This window comes from Olea europaea, chromosome 4, assembly GCF_002742605.1.
Source record: "Olea europaea var. sylvestris chromosome 4, O_europaea_v1, whole genome shotgun sequence".
NCBI lineage: Eukaryota > Viridiplantae > Streptophyta > Magnoliopsida > Lamiales > Oleaceae > Olea > Olea europaea.
The window spans coordinates 6,802,261-6,826,740 of record NC_036240.1 but is presented as its reverse complement, the minus strand read 5'-3'; the positions used below and the strand labels follow the sequence as shown (position 1 = coordinate 6,826,740).

Below are 24,480 nucleotides of genomic sequence, written 5' to 3'. Positions count from 1 at the left end.
GAGTGTAGACAAGGTTTCTTGTCCCAAACTCGCCTCGTGGAATTTTCGCCTGTTTTAGTCGTGGCTCGTGATCACGGGTCGATTGATTCATTTTGTCACCCAACTTTGAATTCAAGGTGATTTTAACTTCAGAATATAGTCAGGACAAATTTACTAATTGTAATTCAACCACTATGTTGCAATGATCTCAACAAGGTAAAATTTCTCTGAAGTTTATAATTTTGTATTTGCACTTTGTTTTTATAACTCAAATATCAGTGAAGTTTATTGTTGTCCACATATGCATATAGTCAAACAACAGAATTTGTTTGATAGATACATATTATTGATCATCAATCTGAGAAATACAAAAGCATTTGGAAAAACTTGATGAAAATCGAACATCTTAAAGGCGGGAACATGTCTTGTTCTGGACCAAAAGAGAAGAGCCAAAGCGAAGTTGCGATGAGACAAGATCAAACTCGAGCAGATTATCCTCCAATTGGTATGCGCCGACGATGGTTGAAGTTCTTGGACTTGATCCTCCATCCACAAATGCAAGGCAAATCACATTCTTATTCACTGCAAACATTGAATTGGCACCATATATCTTCCAAGAAACATCATTTCCTCGCAAAACTAGTTCAATTATTGGGACAGAAGGGCCGGTGGCAGTGGCGGAAATGGTGGAGGAACTGAAACATGCTCTAAACGGCGCCACTGCGTCGACACTTTTGATCTTCATGTCAGACGCAGCCTTGACAAAAGCCCTGGTGAAAGGTTTGTAGATGGAAGAATGAAGTGCGGTGAAATTGTTTATGTACTAATTTTGGTGCCTCCAACTCCGTCTTTGTCAATGGTAAAGTAGGAACTTTTTACTGACAAAGGTTCTCCATGAATTCTGATGGACTGTACATTAATGAAATATTCATCGGATGGATCACCAACGGTGTAAATAGGGGCTGTACTTACAGGGTTTATGATGAGGGGTGTTGTGATAAGTGATTTCGATACGTCTGATTTGCTTGATGATCCTCCACCAACGTACAATTTTCCGAGTCCTGAAGATGGAAGGCATAGAGAGAACTTGTCGGGTAAATTGAACTTATTTGCAACCTGCTTGTGCAAAGAAATTTCGGTCCTAGCAAGGCCTAGAATCCCGCTCGTGCCACTGGCTAGTCCCTCTGAGAAACGTGTGTTCATGCAAGCGTAAGGGAATTGAGGCACCTCGACATGATCTTTTGAGTATAGCGTGTCCTCTTCAAACCCTTGAGAGACAAGAACATCTTGAAACGGGTTGTAAGCCGAGGCACCACAGGTATCATTGGTGCACCCGGGTCGTGGCGGCATATTGCACCCGATGCATCCACTCCCCTTAGCTAGTTCACATTTCTGAGAGCCACAAGGGATCGGAACATAGGTGGATGAGGTATAATTATCGCAATCGAACCAGAAGAACTGGGCTCCAAGATCGATAACAGCATTCACAGTAGCTCGGGTGCTGCCCATTTCTAGTGTCGTGTAGTATTGCAAGGTAGTGGCATCCTTCCGAATAGGAAGGTTTAGGCCATTTTGAGCATAAGAAGTGTATACAAGAATGGCAACGAAAAAAAGGAAGGAATTGAGAGAAGCCGCCATTGGGATGTGAATTGGATTCCAACAATATGGATTGCATTTCCAATTGAGATTGGAGGATCCATTTATAGGGATCCAACAAGGGTATTACAGACATTTTGATTGGTCAAAGTCGGTGTTCAAATTAAGGCTGCACATCTCAGCACTTAATCTTCGAACTACCAGAAGAGGAAACAACCCAACTGGTCACTTCCTGTCTTTTGCTATAATTCTTTCTGGAAAGTTTAATTCTTTCTGTGTGTAACGATTTGAAAATTTTGCCGTATCTATTGTAAATTGCCATTTATAAAGGTTTTATATTTTTCTTGAAAATGACTCATTGTTCTTCTATGAGTTGTGGCACAAACTCTAGAAACCTGATAATTGAGCCATTAAAGTTTGGTTGAAGATGCTATTTAATTGAATATGTGTGATTCTCTTTTAACAACTTAACCTTTGAGATGAAATGTTTAGCAAATCTCGTCACTCATTTATGAAAGTGTATTCGTGTGTCGTGCATTTAATTCAAAAATAAATCCAATTTGCACGTGATGGAACTTTTTGATGAGAATAAATATATCATCTAACAGCTCGAGCGCCTGCTTCTTCTCTCCTTTAAGGCTTTGACCATACATCCATGCTTCATTGATAAGATTTCCATTAATTAAGTGAAAATGGAAAGAGAAAAGAGATTTTCTCATATATGAGGCTGCTCAAAATCCGCGGTGGGACCCTTTGCTCATAGTTGCCTTATTCTAACAGTTAATGCCCTTTGATAAGATCACCAATAATACAGTTTGAATATTTCAATATCTCTTCTATATGTTCTCAGTTAGAATTCATTTTTATCTTTAGGATCATCGAACATGTTTGGCTAAACTTAATATGTTTGTTTATAACAGATATAAGCTTTAGAATATATAAGTTTTCTATTAATAAAATTAAAAATAAATAAGTTACTTATTTTAACATTAATGTTATATCAAGATTCGTCTCCACCTTACTTTCCATAATAAAAATGTGTAGAAGTTCAAAGGATGCTCGGTTTAAATAGTAATACAAAAAACCCAAATCTCCAGTTATTAATCTTCCCTAAACATTCCAACTTTTCCGATGATTGGGACAAGATAATTCTAAGAAAAAAGATAAGTAGTCGTAGTTTATTAATCTCGTCCGAAAGCATCCCAAAATTTTCATGCCTGCTTCTTTAGAGTCGCTTCACCTTTTTTGCCTTCAATAATAAAAACTATTATAAAAGGATGGGAACTAAAAAATAAAAGAAAATAAAATAAAAAAACCTCAGTCAATAGTTATTTCCAAACTTGAACTAGAATTTGAAGTGGATAAGAAAGGTTGAGGGTCCACAGGGTGGAGCAACTGGCCCACGTCTACATATGTACTATATAGTGGTTGAATATTGTGGGTGACATTGCTAAGCTTTTTATTTTAAATTTTTTTTTTTAAAATGTATTTCATGGACCTCTTGCTAAAAGATACTATCAGTTAGTGCATATTTAATATTCACTATTATAAATAAAATTTTAGTTTTCTTTTAATTTACTGTTTGGTCATATCGAGTAACACGTACTTAACATGCGATTAATGTCTATTTGATGTATATATGTATATTTTATGGCGATTTGTGTTTCGGCTTGTTAAAATAGTTTGAATGCTTAGATGAGTCTGCATATTTTAGTTGCAAACAATGTTTTATAAAATGTTTCAATATGTTTGTTAAGATATTACATAAAAATTATTAGGGCTCTTCAGTATTTCGTATTTTATTTTATTTTTGTTATGAATTAAGACGCTAATGATTATGTCAGATCAATAAGGCGGACTAAAAATTACACCGAGGAGAATAAATGATATAAAAATAAGTGCAAATATAAGATACAAGGATTTAAAAGTGGTCGAGAATTGTGCCTACATCCATTGACCCACATTAGAACTTTCACTATATCAACGAGAGAAAAGAGGATTACAAAATGCATACTCTGTATTCCATCTTTGCAAGCAAAAATCTTACTTCGACGAGCTGATATAAAGAAACGTATATGTCTGATCTTTTCCAAAAGAAGCCCAGCACTGAGGGACAATTTTTGGTGTTGGAACTCATAAATAACCTCGAACCCACTTCAAATAACATTAGAAAGAGTTTAATGGTATAACTCCAAATTACAGTACAAGGTCGAACCAAGAGCTAATCCAATGAGCTCAATCACGTGTCACCGTCGTTTGTAAACATCATCATTACTCCCCTAAAAAGATATCTTCTAGTGATGTCACTGCCTCCAAAATGACTACTCTTGAAAAGACAAGTGTCATCTTTAATATCAGCACCTTCTCACCTACCAATCAAAGGAGAGTAATGATTGCATAGGTTACGGACAATTATGACTTGGGCAACAACTACAACTTTACAATAATAACCTAACCTATCGAACTCAACAATCAATCAAAACTTTCGATCAAAAAGGTGGCTCACATATCTAGATCAACACTATAGCTTCTTGTGACAGAGCTGCAAACTCTTGGTTAAAGGCTCACAAATAGAAACAATGGATCTAAAATTACTTTTTTTCTTTTACAATAATTCATTAATTGCTCTGTTAAATTCATCTTAACTGGATCTGAAATTTTCACGTTATTTTTAGTTATTAACACAATCTAAAGGTACAATCTGAATTCCTATCTAGATGTAAAATTGGTTGCACTCACATATGGAATAAATATGTAGAATAATATAATTTCATAGAAATAACTTATATAAGCAAATTTGAGATGATAAAACTATAAATTGGCCAAGTAGCCCCATATACAAAAATGTGAACCACCTAATGAACAAAAACATGAAAGGGAAAAATTGATAGAACAGGTCATTGGAATATGATTATTAATGGATATTCCAAGTGAGACTGAAGGATCTATTTATTGACATTCAGCAATTGCATTTCAGATTTTTGATTGATCAAAGTTGGTGTCCTCAGGCTGCAACCTCCACATTTAGTTTTTGAACGACCCGTAAGGGGAATAATAAAACCTCTCAGCTTCTTGTCTGTTTCCAAAGGCTGAAACAATTATTGAACCATAATCTTTCTAGCAATTGTGCCTAACGAGTTATGCCCAGTATTCTAAAAACTTGTCTAGACGATGCCTAGGTTTGAAGTTCAGGCAAAATGACCCGCTTCGTGCTTAGGTGTTTATTCTAATTCATGAACGGCTGAATTTTTTTCTTCCTCTTTTCCCTTTTTCCTAGGCGCGCTTTATTAAATCTTTTACTATTTTTGTTTTAAAAAAACCTTTTATTTGAGTTAGTTTATTATTTTTTATTTAAAAAAAAAAAAGAAAATTCATTTGACTTTAGTTTCAAGTTTTTAAAAGACTTTATCTATGCAAAAGTTAAAGATAACAATATCCAATAAAGAATTAAATAAGATTTAAGTTACGATGCTCTCTGCATTATATAATTATTGTTAGAAAATGGTATGAAATGGGTCAACTTTGGACCCAAATTTCAATGGGAACCACATCTAATTAATACGGGATCTAGCATATTCACGCTTTACCCCGCAAGGTGATGAACGTGGAATATTTATTTATCGAAAACCATTTAGAATTGAATGAAATATTTAATATCAAAGTAACCCACTTGAAACTATGAATTAGTGAAAATTTTAATTTGCCTAAACACTTATTCCACATAGGAAAGTTATGAAACTTTGGTGTAATTTATATGGTGCAAGTTTGGGAATTGGGTTTGGACCCCAAGGGGTACCAATAGTCTTTAGAAGGGGGGAGACCTATATCCTATCGGGTTCGGTCCTAAGCCCACATGCCCGTGCCGTCGGCTCGGCTCGGCTCCACACGAGCACGTGCACGTACGTCCTTGCACTATATTAATTTTTTGGACAAATTTTATTTGAATTTTTGGACCAAATTGTATACAATCAAATTCTTTTTGGTACTTAATAAAATTTATTTTTTCATTAGCCTTTTCAGGGTAATTTTTTGGAATGGTCTGTTAAACAGTCGATTGTTAACCAACCAAACAGTCGACTGTTAAACTGTCGACCGTTAACTAACTTAACAGATGCAGTATTGAACTAACATGTCTGTTGGAGTTTTAGAGGCTGTCTGAACAGTGACGACTATTCTGAAGGGTGTTCGAATGGCCACGAACAAATCTATAAATAGCCTGCTCTGTTACCAGAAAAATTACACAATTTTCATTGCAAACTTTCTCTGCTTTGTATCTCACTCTCCCTCTCGTTCTGATACTGTTTTTCGAAGTATAAACACCTCGTTGCGTTCGTTGGAACTCCTGCAGATTGCTATGCTACTTCCGTAGGAGAGGAAATCCGTTCTATCCTGGGAAACGATTGCTGGACACCTTTAGTACCGTGAAAGGCAGCAAATTCGTTTTAAGGAAATATCGTGAAATCGGTGGGCTCGAATTTAAATTTCTATAGTACTATTACGATATTTCTTTCGAATTGTTTGAAGGGGAAACTTATACTCCAGAACTAACAATTATGATCTTGAGATTCATTATCTTGTTGAGAACTTCGAAATCATGTTTGAAGTTCCTATACATCTATTAAGTAAAATTTGTCTAATTGAAAATTGAAATTATGAAAAATAGTCTAGTTCTTACATTTCAAAAAATTTGAAAATTGTGTGATTGACTAATTGTAGGAATCATTAATTAAATATAATATTTTTTATAATTTTAGATGTTTGATATATATTATTCTAATTATTAAATGATTTTTAAAAAGATTAAAATTTAAAATAATATTAAAAATAAGAAAATGATTATTTGAGCTTGTAAAGCTTGAAACTTCGCCTTCACACTCAGCAACGCTTTACACTCTTCCCTCATGATTCATGGCAAAGCCTTTTAGGACAACCACAGCCGTCTTGTCTTAGAACGCTAAACAATTTGGAGCAGGGGTTTTTCTGGCCCAAGTGTATCTTGTCGTTACCATGAATCATTTTCCTTGGTTAATCGATTGGTCATAGGTTCGAATCCTACTTAGGGAGATTTGATTCATTCTAAATTAATGAATTCAAAATAAAGGGGCTCGCTTTGACCGTCAAGAGTAGGTAACCTAAGCTTCGAATTGGGAAGCATGAGGGGCCCCCGTCGCACCCAAAAGCAGAGGGGGACCTGTAATCTGACCCTAGCTCATTCAAAGAGAGAAGAACCTTCCTGAGCCGCAATTGCCCACAAATTCAAAGAAATGATTAGATAATTGGTTTAGATAAATCCTTCTTGGATGAAACTACAGCGAAAAATATCATTAGCATTTACTATACCTAGAATATCAATGAACCCGATTATTGCAATTGCTCAGGTTCGAGCAGGAGTACGACATGCTAATGTGCCTTGGATGATCTACATCTCAGGGTTAGGCATCAATGAGCACATTAAACAAGCTTGAACTCCTTAGCTCCTATGCTTCTGCCTCCTACCCAGGAGTCAGGTCACTTCCTTTAGTGTTCTATGAGCTATACCTAAGCTACAAGGAGTTATGACTCGACTCGGTTTCCTAAGATTATCAACTTATCGATAACCAGCAATTGGAAAGGAGCAGCAACCTTTGTCAAATCTTTAGCTTTTTTGTAATAAACGTTTGCATTTAAAAACTCGGTAACCAAAAGATTCAAAGGCCTTGGCAATGAATCTCGATGATGGGCTATTTGTGACTGCCCTTTTCTGTCGTCTGTGGAATTGCATGAAGTAGGCATACTAGTAAATTAATGGATTCTGGTTGACATTCTTTTACTGAAACAGTTTATGAAAATCAAATACTAATAAATTATTTTTCTGTTATTTATGAGTACATATGTATGTAGTCAAACAGTGGAATTTATTTGATTAGATCCAATTATTTTCTAGCATATAATTAAAATACAATATTTTTGAAGAACGAACTATGCAAATGTGACAACATTTGATCATCTTAAAGGCGGGAACAAGTCTTGTTTCGGACTAAAAGCGAAGAGCTAAAGCGAAATTGTGACAAGACGATCAAACTCGAGCAAATTGTCCTCTAACTGGTATGTCCCTATGATAATTGAGATACTTGGAAAAATTGAGGTTCTTCGACTCGATCCTCCATTCACAAATGCAAGGCACATAACGTTCTTGTTGACTGTAAACATTGAATTGGCACCATATATCTTCCAAGAAACATCATTCCAGGGGAAAACTAGCTCAATAGTTGGGACAAAAGGGCCGGTGGCGGTGGTGGAAATGGTGGAGGAACTGAAACATGCTCTAAATGGTGCCACTGCGTTGACGCTTTTGATCTTCATATCAGACGCTGCCTTGACGAAAGCCCTGTTTAAAGTTTTGTAAATGGAAGAATGCAGTGAGGTAAAATTGTTAATGTTACTTATTTTGGTGCCTCCGACTCCATCGTTGTCAATGGTAAAGTAGGAACTTTTGACAGACAGAGGTTTTCCTTGGACTTTGATGGACTGTACATTTATAAAATATTCATCAGAAGGTTCACCCTGGACAAAAACAGCAGGTCCAGTACTTACAGGGTTTATGATGAGGGGTGTTGTGAGAAGTGATTTCGACACGTCTGATTTGCTTGACGATCCTCCACCAACGTACAATTTCCCGAGTCCCGAAGATGGAAGGCGTAGAGAAAACTTTTCTGGTAAATTGAGCTCCTCTGCAACCCGTTTTTGCAATGAAATTTCAGTCCTTGCAAGTCCTAGTATCCCAGTAGTGCCACTGGCTAGACCCTTCCTGTAATTTGAGTTGGTGCAAGCAAAGGAAAACTAGGGCACCCCCATATGATCTTTGGAGAATAATGTGTCCTCTCCAAAAGTTCCACTTCGAAGAAAACTCTCGAATGGGTCAAAAGTGGTGGCAGCACAGGTGTTATTGGTGCAGCCAGGGCGCTGAGGCCCGTGACATTCCACTTTGACATCCAGACCCCTTGGCTATTTTACATTTTTGTGTGTCACAAGGTACCGGAGCGTAGGTGGATGTGGTGTAATTATCGCACTCGAAACACAAGAATTGTTGTGCAAGATGGATTACTGTGTTAACTATGGCATGGTTGCTTCCCATTTGTATTGAGGTGTAATGTTGTAAGGTATTGGTGTCTTTTCTAATGGGAAGGATTAGGCCATTTGGAGCAGAGGAAGTGGATAAAAGAATGGCAAAGACGAAAACAGAGTAGTTCAAAAAAGAAGCCATTGGTATATGGTTTGGATTGCAATTCCAAGTGATATTGCAGTGTCTATTTACGGATATCTAACATTGGCATTACAGAGATTTTGGTTGGTCAAAGTTGGCATACAGCTCATATTGATATTTTCAATATCTATTTCCTCGAACTCATTTTCAACTTCATATTTTTAAAATAAAATATTTTACACATAACACCTAATTTTCCCTATTTTTTGTAGTCGCACATCTCTAAAAAATCATATTTAAGAAATCCATTTATCAAAAATGAAATCAAGCAATAGCTAAATTTATAAACGTTTATAGCTTAGCTTGTTGTAATATTTGTAAACTCAATCACTCCATGAACCATTCAACGAGGACTTTTATAATTGTTTATAAACGGAACAAGCAATATTTTTAAAAAGAATTTTTTAATAAAATTATTTTAAAATATTTTTTTGGCAAAAGAAAGCTTAAAAGTAACTTTTATTTCTTCATCGAGCTTAGCCCAAAAAAAATCTAATTAAAGCATCTCCAAAATTATTTACAATGATTGTATTTAATAAATTATAAATATTAATACTATACTTCTAAAACTATTCAAATAACAATTGAATTGATTGACAATTGACATATAAAAAATATTAAAATAAGAGACGAGAAATCAACAAATATTTTTGAAAAAAATAAATTAAAGAGTCAAAATAGAGAGAGTGTATACAAATATTAACCTCTAAATTTAAAATTGATTTATATGATACATAAGATACTTTTTATTTTCTTAATCAATTAGTTCCACTACAACATTCCGTTGGAGTTAATTTAACGTCAACATATTTGTCTAATAATTTTAAAAAGGGAAAATTTCATTAGTAAGATATTAATTATGGCACATTTCAAAAATAAGAAAATAAGTTTCAAATTTCAAAAATCAGATTTTTATTAAAATTATTTATAATTAAATTAATTAATTATTCTAGAAATTAAATATATTTAAGTTACAGATTTATATAATTTGGTCACAAATTAACAATTTAATTTGTCACTTATTATTTTTTGGTCACAAATCAGAAATTTTATGTTACAAATTATTTTACGATCACAATTTAAAAATTTTATAGGTCACAGTTTGTTCATCGGTCACAAATCGAAAAATTTATAAGTCACGATTTTTTATTGGTCACAAATCATAAATATTACAAGTCACAACTTATTATACAGTCCTAAATTATCAATCACAGATTAACATTTTATTAGATCACCTTATTTTTCGGTTACAATTTATCTTTTTCATTGGTCACAAATTAACCAATTTAATTATCACAATCAACCAAATAATTTGTGACCACCACAACACTTACAATTCACAGTTACAATTTTCAGATCAATTATACAATTGTAAGTTACAATCACAATTTTCAGGTCACATATTTAATTGTAAGTCACAAATCAACCAAACCACCACAACCACCGCCACGACCACCACAGCTACCGCCACGACCAACTGTGACTCTTAATTTGTGAGTTACAATTGTGAGTCACAATCACAATTTTCAGGTCACAAATCCAATTTCGAGTCACAATTGGGAGTCATAGTCACAATTTTCAGCATAGCCAATATCGTTGCCATCGGAGCCAGCACCACATCCTCTACTGCCACCGAAACCCACTCCGCCACCAGATCTAACAAAAATGAACAAATCGCAACTGCACAAAATCATCTCCCTACCACCACGACCACGACCAACATCATCATCAATTCTCTGAACGCCAACAGCCCGTCACCACCACGACCTGCAACCACCGACATCTTACCATCACCACAGCTAAGACCCCTACCATCGGCCACCATTCCAAACACCACTGCACCTGCACATCACCAGATCCACCATCACGCCACCACACACCTTCACTGTCGTCTCACACAAAACCATCACAGCCTCACGCCACCGTCGTTGCAGACACCACCACACCCACGCACATACACGTCACTGCCGCGCACACCACCCTAACCACCACAGATTGCAATGGGCAGTTCCTCCGATTGTGAGATCTCCTCAAATCGCCACTAGTTCGTCGACATTGTAACAAAGCAGCTTTCTATCGTCGGTTCTCCAGTCGCCGGGCAGTTGAGAGAGAGATGTGATAGAGAGAGAAACGGGGGGTGGGGGGAAAATGAAAGTGGAGAATAATTAGGGTTTGAAATTATTATTTATTAGATTAATTTTTAAATATATTAATTAATTAAAAAAAATTGATTTGTGAAATATTAAATATGGTATCTTATTTATGATATAGGGATTTTTAATCTATTAAAATCTGTAATTTTCATTTTTAAAAAAGGCAAAAAAATTTCAAAAAAGAAATCCACCATGCAACATTGTGGACTTGGGCCCACACATTTAGGGCCCACATTTGTAGCTTGGGCCCACATATTTAGGGCGCACATTTACAACTTGGGCCTAGGGATGACCCGGGAAGGTCGGGGCAATCAATCTTGTCTTCCACTCCATCAAGCATTTTTTCCTTTTGACCAATCTCTTTCGTCGCTTAAGGAGTGAAAGGATGGGGCAGGTTCCCTACCCCGTTTACTACCCTTTTTTATTTATCTTTTTTTTTTTTTTTTGCTTTCTAATACCAATTACAAGGAAAATAAAAGATCTTACCGAGATTAAAACACGCTCACAACACCCCCATAATTTTGTTGGTATACTTTTCAAATCCCAACAGTCACTCAAATAATATTTTATATACCGTTCATAACAACTAATTGAAAGATATTTCAAACTTATAATGCATGCGATTCTTAGTAAACATATCATCAAAACTTAAAAGCAAATGATTTTTAATGAATCCACAACGTTATCAATTTGGACACTAGAACTACTAGACCATGCATGAGAGAAATATTCATGCCTTCGAGTGCAAGAATTGAATAAAAAATTTCGATAGAGACTGGGACCATATTCCCATCCTTGTCACGGTGCAACATCGATCGTCATGTCCAGAAATGACAATGGGTTGTGTGTGGGAAGGGTTGATCATTCTCATCACCTATCCTGTCGAGAATTTTTATTACTTTGTCTCGTCACCATACTCGATTTACGTATGATGAGATGGGGCTTAGGGCGAGATCGGGGCGGGGATAGTCCCTTGTTCCATTTATCACCCTGTTTATTTTTAATATGTTAAGTTAATTAATATTATTACTTTTTTCTTTTTCAATTTATTAAAAACAGCTCATGTTCTTTTTAAAAATGATTATAAGTGTTTTCTTTTTGTTTGATAAAAAATGTAAAATTGAGATTAATTCTAATATAGCAACAAGTAGGGCCCAGAGGTATTCGGGTACTCGATTAGGTAGGGCCCACAAGTATTCGGTTGAACGAATTTTTTGCCATCGTTAATCGTATCCTTGCTTTGAGGAGTTGATTACGCGAGAATTTTTGTTTGGGATGAGCCGCCACAAATATCAAATTTAATTATTTTTATTTTTTTGCTATCTTATTTGGGCTTATGGACTTGTCAATACTTAGTCCTTATTTGACAATTATTATTTTCAAACTCTTTTTTTCTATATACTCATTATTAACTACATATTCACATAATAAAAAATTTAACACGCAAACTTAAAATTTTTCTTTATTTTTTAACCACACGATTACCAAAGAATCACTATTCAAATCTCTATTTCCCCCAAGTCGCAACTTAATAAAACTTGAAAAAAAAAATCCATAGTAAATAAAAAAAAAAAAAGCACCAATAATATACCAACTTTCTTATCTCCATCTCTCTCACATACACCCCCCATTGTAAACTGATACTACTTTCCATCAACATTTTTTATAAGTACGTTCCACTCTAAATTTATCTCTAATAAAATTTTAAAATTTTTAAAAAATACTATTTACATTCACGTCATATTTCAATACTATCCTTATTAAATTCATTCATTTAAATATTATACATCCACATGAATTTTATATATTCATCCCACTTTAAATACATCTTTATCAATATATATTCGCCCAATCTCTAAAACTATAAACTCTTAAATCAAATGAATGAAATAAGAACAAGTTGAATTGATTGAACATTAATTAACATGAAATAAATTCTTTGTCCATCGAAATTATGAGTATTAAAATGTTTCAAACAATAAAGGCTAAAGAAAGAAAGAAGAGAAAGTTCGATTAAGCAAACTGAAGTTTACTTACTTTGTTGGATACAATTATTCTTCTTTCTTAATTAACTGATGAAATTGCATCAAATTCCGTTTTGCAATCTTTGAAATTCGATATGATTCTCAGCACATAAATCACATTGAGTCATCATCACCTATAATTACATTCATGTATTTTTCTCTATCTATTATGATTCTAATTAAGTGAAAATTAAAACTAGTGGATCAATTTAAAGTTATGTATTTTTATTTAATTTTGTTTTTGTCTAAATTTACATGGGATTTAAAATATAACAAAATTTTATTTTTAACAGTGGTGTGTGTATATACCGTTGAAAACCCTTCACTGAGAATCATATCTGCGACTGATTCTGTAATTCACACAAAGTTGGGTATGTATTTATTTAATTATCGTGTGATCTTTTGTTCTTTTTTATTTTATAGCTAATCATTTACGTAGTGATGGAATTGTCAATATTGTGAAGTTTTGGTGATTTTTCTTTTCCCCATTTGATGATATTTACCAGTATTTTAGTGGTGATTATGTTTATAAAATATGAAAGCGTTAAATTTTAGTTTTAATTTTTTTCAAGAACGTGAAAGATTCATTCTTGAAAAGTTATGGGTCATTCTTTGGGAAATTATTTATTGTTGATGATTTATTTGATGTTTTCTTATTAAAGAAAATTGGGATCCGATTAAATACTCCATTTTCTACCTCATTTGGGCGATTGATAGATTGTTGCTGTGATTTTAGTATTTGCTGTGAATTGGAATGCAGTTAATAATATAATAACTGGAATATATCCTAAAACTTCAGCAAATTGATGTTACATATAATTGTCTTATGATCATCTGCTATGATAATTGTAGGAGATCATAAATAATTCTCGTGACACTCTCTATTGGTAATTATGCTAAAGGCAAGAAACAATATTCAAGTATTTAGGCCGAACTGCATTTTGTGATTATGCATACGTTGACTTCAAATTAATATTTAAAGAAAAATACTAACTTTTGATGGTAAGGCATAATCAGAATTATACTCCTATCTTGACATAAACCTGGTGGTTAGAATTCTATAGTTGTATCTCTGTTTTGTTTGTGGGAGGAGGAATTGTGTGTTGTAGTTGCTAAATATTTTTTGTCTGTATGCCTTGGATTTGGAATGCACGATAATTTTCCATTTATTTCTGGTTCTTCATATCGTATTGTATGTACAGGTTATTGGTTTGGGTTGCATCAATACCATCTGGAAAGAGAGCAAAAGATATAGAACTTTTCCGCATTAACAATGAATGATACCATCTTCAAGGATCGCATTGCAGCATTGCTGCAAGTTGTGCAAGCAACAAAAATTATTAAAGATGATAATATTCCATGCAAAATCGAAGAGGTGATTACTTTTGAGCTGGTGATTCTAATTTTTAACATCGTGATTTATGAGATTGTTCTTATACTTTCTCAGGGTCTTTACTTGGGCTCACTTGGAGCTGCCAATAACAAAAGTACTTTGAGAAGCTTGAATATCACACACATATTGACGGTCGCCCATTCTTTGTCCCCTGCTCATTCAAATGACTTTATATACAAAACTATTCCTGGTAAAGAGTTGTTGAGCCGAATCTTCAAAATAGCACCCATTTTACGAATATTTATACTATAACTCCTTGCTTTGTGTTGTAAAGAAGAATTACTCATTTCATTTTGATAGTGGGCCGAAGTGAGTTTGAGCATATTTGGCCAAGCTTGAAGTCTGAAGAGTTTACTTATAACAAGATAATTAAGTTTTGAAATAAATAATTATTCATTGATTAAAATTGGAAATAAATTACTTATTTTGATAGCAAGCTAAGAGTTACTTTCAATGTAAATAGGTTCTTTTATTTAGAAGTAAGAAAAAAGTAGTTGATCCAAAGATGTTTTGAAACATAACTTGTTTAGTAACTTTACCTTTCATTTAAGCTTGGCCAGACATGCTCTCAGTGGATTTAATTCAGAAGTGTAAAGTGTGTTTGCGAACATTACACTTAACGCCGCCTTGAGATCTCTCTATCCATTCGGAGGTTTTGCTTCCACCTTTCTAAATATGGAATGATTGTTGCATGCTGTGTTTCTTTCTACTTTTATATCTGGTGTTCTAGCTTTCTAATAAATGAACCCAATTGAATCTTGTGGTTCTTTTTATACAAAAAACTTAGTTAATGTCTCATTTATGATGTTCCTTCTGAATTTGAGCAGTAATGGATAGAGAAGATGTGGATATATCACAGTACTTTAGTGAGTGTTTCAATTTTATTGAAGAAGATAAAAAGACGGGTGGTGGTGTTTTGGTTCATTGCTTTGCTGGAAGATCCCGAAGGTTTGCTTTTATTCTATTTATTTTGACCGCTTCCGCTGTGTTGTAATTTTAAGTAATAGGTAATGTTTGCCATTTTCGTGGATATTAATAGATTCTTCGTATCCCTAGATTGAAATAAAAATTCATGTAGTGGTATCATCTTCCACAATTAATCTTTGTTCCAACTTTAGTTATCAGGGGAAGAGAAAATTAGAAAAGTTTAAATATTAGGTGAGTTACATTAATGATGTTATATACAACTGCTCAGTATAAGTAAAATTTGAAAATGTTCAGTTACAAGCTTTAACTTAATTGCATTAATTTAAAGAGTGACGTGTAAAGCTTGTTTATTGATGTTCTAGAGATTGCTTAGTACTGTGCAATTTGAGTAATGTTGAGTTTTGACCTGTTTTGTCGTGGACAAATACACATAGGAATGTTCTCCAATGGCTTAAATATGTGATCAACTGTTCCGTATACCACCGTCCTTGCTCTGTATTGGCCGATCTGAATCCTTTTAGCAAGTATAATTCTGGAGGAGGTATTTGACAAGGCAAAATAGAGCATTTTTCCTAAAACATAACCACTGTGCAATGCAGCTATTTTTGTTCTTTTCTTCGTCAATTTAGAAATGAACTAAGGGTTTGTTTTGGAGAGATTTTTTAAGAACCATTTTCAACCATACATTTTATTGGGACTCGCATTTTTCCCCACTTTTCAACCCAAATGCTTGAAAAAAAAGTTTCATTTTTCACTTGAAAGTTTGTCTCCCAAACCAACGCTAAGAGTCCTCCTAAAACATGTGGACTCTTTTCTTTTTCAAATTTGGCAAACATTCAAGATGTTGTTGGAACCTTGGTTGGATCATGTACTTATGTTCCAGCACTATTCAATGATGAGTTGGCAGTACGTGGACCATTGCAATATCCTTAGATTCACTAGAAAATCCTGAATATAATGGAGATTGTTTGTGACGTCTGTAGTATAATATCCGTAGATCCACTAGAAAATCCTGAATATAGTCCTTTAATGGAGATTGTTTGTGACATCTGTAGTATAAATTCCATGCCCGATGTGAGTATATTATAATGTCACTTCAAAAGTAATCAAGTAACACGCAAAACTCATTGTAGATATTTTGTTTATGTAATGTGAAAAATCCAATATTGGATTGTGATGGTTAATAAATGTACAGTGTCATCCAATAGGTCGTGTAGTTGCTCCAGTCTTTCTTAGCCTGCAACTTTATTTTGACCACCATGTCTAGTCTGCCTATATATGTTTGAAGTAGGAGCTGGACTTAGTATAGAGTGAACAACTACATTTTTATGGTGTTTTCTTATTTTGAGAGTAGGTTCTATTTCACTTTTACTTCTTAATCCTAACATCATTCCATCATTGCAACCTCTGCAAACAGTCCTGAAACCTTTCTTTTTTATCACCAAATTTCTAGTTAAATTCCTCCGCTAAAATTTTAACCTTTATTCCAACTGTTTCTCTTATTACAGTTCATTGCTGGCCTTAAAAAGCTTGCTGTCTTGAGCTAATAGCCCTCTCTCATTGACACATCCTTTCAACAAAATTGAGCCTACTGATGCTGCGTGATAGAAACGTAAAGCTGCAATTATAGTTGCAAATGTAAAGGCTGAATGTGAGCCTACTTGTCTTAAAATCTTGCTGGCTAGAGTTGACAGCCCCCTCTATTGGGCACATCCTTTCCCCAAAATCGAGCCTACTGATGCTACATGATTGATATGTGAGGCTGTTAAGTGGGTTAGTTGCAAAAGGAAACAATGAATGTGAGTTCTGAAAGGGGAATCTTAGCTGCTATTAAATTATTATTCTATTCAGAAACAGAATTTCGGATGACTTAATTAATTGCCTTTGCCTTGGGTTTGATATGTCCATGTTATTCCTGAAAATATTTTAACATCAAACTTTTACTTTGAAAATGTATTCCATGTTTGTTTGAGTTTTTGTTTTGAATTTGATTTAGTTGTTGTACTTTGCAGTGTGACCATTGTTGTTGCTTATCTGATGATGAAGATTGGCATTAGCTTATCCGAAGCTCTGGAACACGTGAAGAGAAAAAGACCAGTTGTATCTCCAACTCTGGCTTTATTTCACAACTGGAAAACTTGGAGAGATCTCTTCAAGGTACTTGCTTGTTTAACTTATAGAGTTGGCTTATCATAGAATTGTTATTAAACAAGATAGTTTGTTCGCTTGAGAAATTTTAGCAAAACTTTTAAACAAGGCATGTTTTTGAGGAGCAAAAAATATATGTGATGAGTACCTGAATATAGAATTGCAAATAAAACTAGATTGAAGAAAAATATTTGAATAAATGTAGATGCAAAAATTGTTTCGGGAGCATCATTGGTGGTTTAATATGAGGATCAAATTTGTCATCTATGTCCATGTTGGTGATATTGGTAAACATAATTAAGACGCCTCAATATATTCTTCCCATTTTTTTGTGGATTGCTACCTGTACTACATACTTTGTTATATGTTGTCGTAGAGGTTTCTGGGAGACATGCATTCTACTACTATTCATGCAATACTATCTATAAGAACTGGCTTAGAGATTGAATCATCTCAAGAAAACTTCTAATACAAATAAATATTGACGTGGGCTAAGAGTTAAAAAGAAAAATTATTTATTGTGTTCTTTTTCATTTCATTTTATTTTATTTTATTTTATTTTTGATGTGTGCACTTTTTTGTTGTAGTTTGCTGTGCAAATAAGTGGGTCCATTGTCCGGTGTTACTATACTCATACCCTGTTGTGAAGATGACGTGTTTTATGATGGCAATGTATAGAAAACCCACGACTCTCATTGGATAAGGGTTGACACTCTAGTTACCTTAGGGGCACGGGACCTAGCACTCCCAATGCCTCTTTGAAGGTCTGGCCCGTCCATTCCAAGAGTGAAGGACTCGGGCCTGTGATGCATTAGGGACATAACAGATCCTCGTGGATACAAGTTATCCAATTCTATTTGGGCGACCGAAGGGAATGACATATCAATTGAAGAAAACCGAAAACATTTTCTTATTTTTCAACCATTTATTTTTCAAAAAAATATTATTCCACCCGTTTTCATTTCAAAAAATGGGGGCTAGAAAGCGTGATCATTCCATTTTTATCAATCATGTAATGGACTGGTTTGTTATGGTTGTGCTAAATTTCTGAGAAATGTTATCAAAAGGTGGTATCGGTCCACAAAATTATTAGTTAGTACCTCACGGTAGCTAATTTGTGGTTTGGGAAAAAGCTCAAGACATATGTCATATTATCAATTCTGCTTGGGTATTTGCTAGACGGTGACAATATACGCTGCAAACATTTTGTTTTGCCTCACTCCCTATGTCAACATGTTCTTGCAGGGAAATACTTCAGTGTTTATTACCTTAAATTTCCTTGTCAAATGCAGTTTTATTTCAGTTTCCCTTTTCCACTAAATATATTCTTTAATGCAGGATCGAAGATGGGAAAGGCTGCTGGGGTATAGAACTTCAGCAATTCACTAGTTTTATTGTAAATGAGACAAGATTGTACCCCAAAAATGGCAAACAAAATTGATTCTATAGAAAATCTATCAAACAGATACAGTGAAAAATTATTTAGTCCATGATGTTAACTGTTTATTAATAACACCAAACATGCAATTTGTTACTTTTGTTAGTGATCATGTGCAGTATCCTTACTGAACTTTGAGCACTCTTCGAGCACTATCTTCAACTTTGTCTCTGACCATGCAATTTGTTTATGGTAACTTTTGGGGGTTCTAACTATTGAGTTTTGTGACCCCAAATCCGATTAGGGTACTCGTGATTTGGAATATTGGGTTTGGAGACATCAAAATTGGCCCCAAGAGGAAAAATAGGTTTCGACGGTGTTGGAATAACGCTCGTCTACCGCTTGAACGGTAGGTCGAGATTTGGAGCAGTGTGCCTTTCGTTTCCATCGCTTGCCTAGCGAGAGACTAGCGCTTGAGCGCTGGCAGTCTGAATTTTTCCATATTTCTCCCCTTCACACGATTTCTTGATCTAGCTTCCATCTTTAGGGTTATTTCTAAGGTTTGGTGTACACCCCTATAAATATTAGACCTTTCTTTACAAGTTTTGTAATACTTAAATGTTAGAATCATCGTGTAAGAACATAATTACAGTTTTTTTCTTTCCATTATAGTTGTTGAATAAAATCTCTAATTTCTCCTCCAAATTAAATTTTTGTCTTTGTGTTCTTGTTGTTTGTGATCAATATTTCATATCATACCGTATAACCTCGTCTCGTTCCTAACACAAACGTGAGAACTTGTGGGATTGAGTTGTATTGCCTGATGAGTTGATAAATTGATCCCAACAGTTTATTCCTCGACTTTGTATGTACATTCACTGAACTGTTCGTACCCTGTTACTTGTATTTAATTTGGTATTCAATGCTGAATGCGATTGAATATTACATTAGACAAGATTTTAGGTTTCTTTACTTAATTACCATCTATTATTTCATAGATGATCTTATCAAACATGCGATGTTTATAGAGATTAAACACTAAAGCCATGTATAAATATATTTTAATTAACAATTTCAACATATAACAAAACGAAATGTTATGTAAACATGATAACAGTGTTAGAAAGTTTATTCTCACAAGGTTTTACATAATTACAACCTCTGTTCAATATTAGGAAACTATGAGAGAAACAATATATCTAGCTCCTCTATGGTTACCATTATTTTTGTTGGAATGCATATGCGAAATTATCCAAAAATTGAAAGTTTTCTTTAATTCTATAAACAAGATTGTTTAGATGTTCCCGTGTATGTTATATCAAGAATAAATGATTCAAATTTTTACCTAAATTCGAAGATCAATTTTTTAATTAATTTTGAATCATGAACTTCCATCTTTTTAATTCTAAGAACTTGATGCTTTAAACCTTTAAGTTTTCTATAGGGGTGTAAGCGGTCCGATTTTACCGATTTTTGACAAATTTTCAAACCAAACCGTTTAAAACGGTTTGAGAAAAACCGAAACCTAAACCAAACCATTTTGAACGGTTTGAAAAAAACTCAAACCTAAACCAAACGATTTGGTCCGGTTTTAAACCGCCGATTTCGCCATATATTTTTTGCTAGTCTACTTTTATGCCATTAGTTCATTGAATTTAATATATATTTATATCTCACTAGTAATAAATCTAAAACAAACTAAGCCCCTATTTGAACCAAATTTTTGGGACAAAAAAAATGAAAATTTGGACCATTATTCCACAAGACCAGCCACCTTCGTTGACCTGCTATTTCATGTGTGCGACTCAGCCTCCTCTCCAATAATTAATTTTCTCATTATGATGATATGAAAACTATGGCTCAAACAGGGGCTAAATATATCTGCTATAAATTTAAATATCAACTAAATCAAAGTGAAGTCAAAATAAACTAAAACATAGTTTTTTTTTCATTTTTGTTCACCTTTTTTAGGCTAATGACAATACAATAACGTTACAATACAAGTCTACTAAACTAGATATAAGGTCCAAAAAACATAGTGATATCCAACAAGACCTCGTAATCATCATATCTAAAAAAAAGGATACTGATTAAACAAAGAGAATAACCAACCACAATAATAAAGCAATTGTTTATAATATCTTAACATAACAATTACACAAATTTACGTTTATATGATGTTACGAAACACGTTTAATTTCAGATTCTTACCTTAGTTTGCTCAAAAAAATTATTGATCTGAAACTTTATTTGTGGCAAGTATTATCACCGAAGGTCTAGGATCTCTTTGTCTCTGATTTGGTATAACGGATTTCAATTCAACTTTGAAGAGGCGTGAAAAATCTGAAAAAGAAGTGTGTGCCGGTGGCTCAAAACTGTGTTGGGTATCGACTGGAGTTCATCTAAATTTTAAAGAGGAAAAATGTTTTTGATAGATTATATTAGTCTTGAAATTATTAAATATATATTATGATTATTGTATAATAATAATAATAATAATAATATATCTGTATTAGAAAATTAGGAATTGACAAAAATACTCACAAATGACAAAACTATTGAATTTTACATATTTGGATGAATTTTCAAAAAATTTCATTTTTTTCATTTTTTTATTTTTATAGATTTTTTCGCCGGTCCGATTTGGTTTTAAACCGCAATTAAAATTCTCAAACCTAAACCAAACCATTTTGACCGGTTTGGTTTGGATCAAAATCATTTCGTTGACCGGGTCCACGTGGTATCAAACTGACGGTTTCTAAAATGCGATTTCAGTTCGATTTTCCAGTTTTGTGATTTTTGCTTACTGCCCTAGTTTTCTATGGTATTCTCCAAAATCAAGACTAGACTTATGAGTGAACACATTTTTTAATTAAATTGAGAAATTAATTTTTGAACTGGACAATTGAATAAAATGAGAAAATAATTATTTTCTCTATTTTTCTCTCTCCAAATTTGAACACTATGAAATTATGCATCATGATTGTTGTACATTCCCATAGGATATCTTGGTTCCATCTAATATTTATTTATAAAACTAAAATAGTTTCAATTCTTTTACAATAATAATTCTGCATTCAAATAAGAGTTTTAATTAAAATTCAAAGTGTTAATTAAAGTCCAAATCCAATTAGTTTATATTTAATTACAAATGTAGACTTAGAACTTCAATTACAATTATAATTAAGGGCCTATTTGATATGAAGAATTTTTCATGGAAAATGTAAAATATTTTCCATTTTCCACCTTTTGGCCTATTTGATAGCAATAATTTTCTTGGCAATTCATTTTCCTTCCCCTTCCCACGTAAACCTTTTTCCTTCATTTTGTGAAAAATCAATTTCCATGGATTTGGTGGGAAATGGTTTTCCCAGCTTTTTTTATTTTTATTTTTTTGGACAATAGAAATAAATTTTATCCACAATTGTAACAAACTATATCTTTTCAATTGACAATTTTTATGAAAATCAAAGCCAAACAAATACCAAAATATTCAAAATTTCAACATTTTTTATATGAAAAATTATACCAATCAAATACATTTACTGACAATTTCCAGTAAAACAAGTTTTAGGCAATTCAATTTCTTGAAATTCTTTTTCTTTCACATAAATTTCATTCTTACAATCAAATGGACCCTAAGTTTACAACTTTCATAATAATTACAACTAAGTACAAAATTTTATTGCAATTACTATTAAGTCCAAAACTATTATAATTATCGTAATTAAGTTTCAATACTTTAAAAAGTTATCACAGGGGTATGATTGGACATATATTATTTAAGCTCCAATAATTAGATCATATATAGTTGATCTTATACCACTCAATCTAATTATTAATCTTTGCTTCTTCTTTTTTTTTTTTTTTTTTTTCACTAAAGGCAAAAGACTGAACTTTTGGAATGTATAAGTTTATAGAAGTCCATAAATTTGTAATATTTTTCTCTGGTCTGTCATATATGTATTTTATCCCTGTTCGAGATCTGATAATTAGGTACGAGTATAAATGACTATTTTTTCTTTCTAATTATTCTCACTAACTTGAATATCATTTTCTTCAATGGTCTTGTGAATTAATCACAGATGCCAAAGTTTAGTCGTCACTAAATACTCAGTTCTAATAATCCAACAAAAAATACTTAAATAGCCACTCTACCCATTTTTCAGGATGACGATTCTCGACACAAATTCATGTTCTCTACTTTAATCATTCTCAAGTTTTCAACTCATTAAGATATTTAATTAATCAAGTTGATCTCATCCATTGGTGAATCAAATAACCATTAAGATCACGGATATATATATACACACACATAGGATTTAGACAATATATAAAGCAATCAAGCGAAATTTAATTCATTTCACGGTCATGCTATAGAACTGAACATGTGGTCCATTCAGTACCCTTCAAGTGTACTAGTGTCACCTTTAATTATTTTTGTAATAAGAACAAATTACATATTTGAATAGTGAATCAATCAACACTACAATCTTCCGGTACAATGTGTCAACTCTTATACATTGGTTGTAAATAAATTATTTATAATCAAAATATAAGTTGTGTCACACTATACTTCTCGACGTAAGTACTTAACTTATAATATCACAAGTGATCATTTGCACTTTAATTCGTATATTCAATAATAAATAAATAAAATCATAATCTATTTATTATAAATTATTGTTTTTATCATAGCAAAATATACTATAAAAGCACACAACACAACAATTTCAAAACTCTTTTTTTCTCAAATTTATTTTCAAGTACACATTCTAATAATAAAATATTTTTCATATAAATCTAAAAAAAAACAATACATTTTTTGAAAATTCACTATTCCAAAACTCCTTTTAATTAAATAATGGTGGATAAACAGGAGCTTAACTAGAAACAAAATGAATAACAATGGAATAATTTCTATTATACGTATTAGTAGAAGAATAATCCTATTTACAGTCATTCACTACCGTAGTTGCTTTACGTGATATATACGTATCTATTAGTGATTTGAAATATAAGACAATAAACAACAACCACATTAATATATCAAATCACTAACCGTCACATGTATTTCACGTAGAGCGACTACAAATATCATCATTTTTATCGAAAACAAAATATGAAGGGTTTATTAATTTCTATACTTTTGAGGGCGAATTTATATCATTAAGTGTCCACAAACTCAAACAAATAATTACATAAGTCGAATTCCATGAACTTGAGCTACTCATTATAACAAGATTAATCGGAATCTCAAGTCGGGTTATTAGAATGTGGGTATACAGATTCAGTTGGAGTGATGAAGAATCGAGCGTGGCATGCATGAAGAGAGGCAAAAGAAGCAGGTATTGTGCATGAGACTTACCCTTTTTCTTTTATCTGTACGCGGGGAATGTAATTGCTCCAAGATCATAAACGTGAGACGAAATATATACACACAAAATAGATATATGTAGAGAGAGAAAGAAACAGATATTGAGAGAGAGAGAAAGGTACAAGTGTAAAACTAATTAACCTCACGAGAGTGTAACACGCAGCATTAAATGAAAACCCTAGTCGACGAATATAGATATGGCCCCCCTATATCTAGATATACTGTGGTGCGCTGTTCTATATATAGAGAGAGAAACAGATTG

General features: G+C 33.2%; 3 protein-coding genes across 4 annotated transcripts; 1 reads left to right on the top strand and 2 right to left on the bottom strand.

The window, feature by feature from the left end:
* Positions 1–385: 385 nt before the first annotated feature.
* LOC111392954 (basic 7S globulin-like) lies at positions 386–724 on the bottom strand. Its single transcript, XM_023018368.1, has one exon. It carries the CDS (start codon positions 722–724, stop codon positions 386–388), a length of 339 nt encoding a protein of 112 aa, XP_022874136.1.
* A 71-nt stretch (positions 725–795) lies between these two features.
* LOC111392944 (basic 7S globulin-like) lies at positions 796–1,617 on the bottom strand. Its single transcript, XM_023018359.1, has one exon. The coding sequence runs from the start codon at positions 1,615–1,617 to the stop codon at positions 796–798; it is 822 nt and encodes a 273-aa protein (XP_022874127.1).
* Positions 1,618–13,288: 11,671 nt separating this feature from the next.
* LOC111393434 (dual specificity protein phosphatase 1-like) lies at positions 13,289–18,983 on the top strand. 2 transcript variants are annotated; one of them, XM_023018968.1, is made up of 6 exons: positions 13,289–13,366; positions 14,198–14,370; positions 14,443–14,578; positions 15,216–15,336; positions 17,328–17,472; positions 18,802–18,983. In XM_023018968.1, the coding sequence occupies exons 2-6, from the start codon at positions 14,269–14,271 to the stop codon at positions 18,850–18,852; spliced, it is 555 nt and encodes a 184-aa protein (XP_022874736.1). In that variant the 5' UTR covers positions 13,289–13,366; positions 14,198–14,268; the 3' UTR covers positions 18,853–18,983. The 2 variants fall into 2 exon arrangements, with proteins under 2 accessions (XP_022874736.1, XP_022874735.1); XM_023018967.1 differs by having other exon boundaries at positions 18,051–18,983.
* The last annotated feature ends 5,497 nt before the right edge of the window (positions 18,984–24,480 follow it).

What these genes read in the sequence shown, in the direction of transcription:
- LOC111392954 (XM_023018368.1), bottom strand. Translation starts at nt 724, where the DNA reads ATGAAGATCAAAAGTGTCGACGCAGTGGCGCCGTTTAGAGCATGTTTC.
- LOC111392944 (XM_023018359.1), bottom strand. Translation starts at nt 1,617, where the DNA reads ATGGCGGCTTCTCTCAATTCCTTCCTTTTTTTCGTTGCCATTCTTGTA.
- LOC111393434 (XM_023018967.1), top strand. Translation starts at nt 14,269, where the DNA reads ATGAATGATACCATCTTCAAGGATCGCATTGCAGCATTGCTGCAAGTT. An exon ending in TTCCATGCAAAATCGAAGAG is followed by an intron (nt 14,371 to 14,442) that starts GTGATTACTTTT and finishes ATACTTTCTCAG; the next exon opens with GGTCTTTACTTGGGCTCACT. An exon ending in CTTGGAGAGATCTCTTCAAG is followed by an intron (nt 17,473 to 18,050) that starts GTACTTGCTTGT and finishes TTTTTGTTGTAG; the next exon opens with TTTGCTGTGCAAATAAGTGG.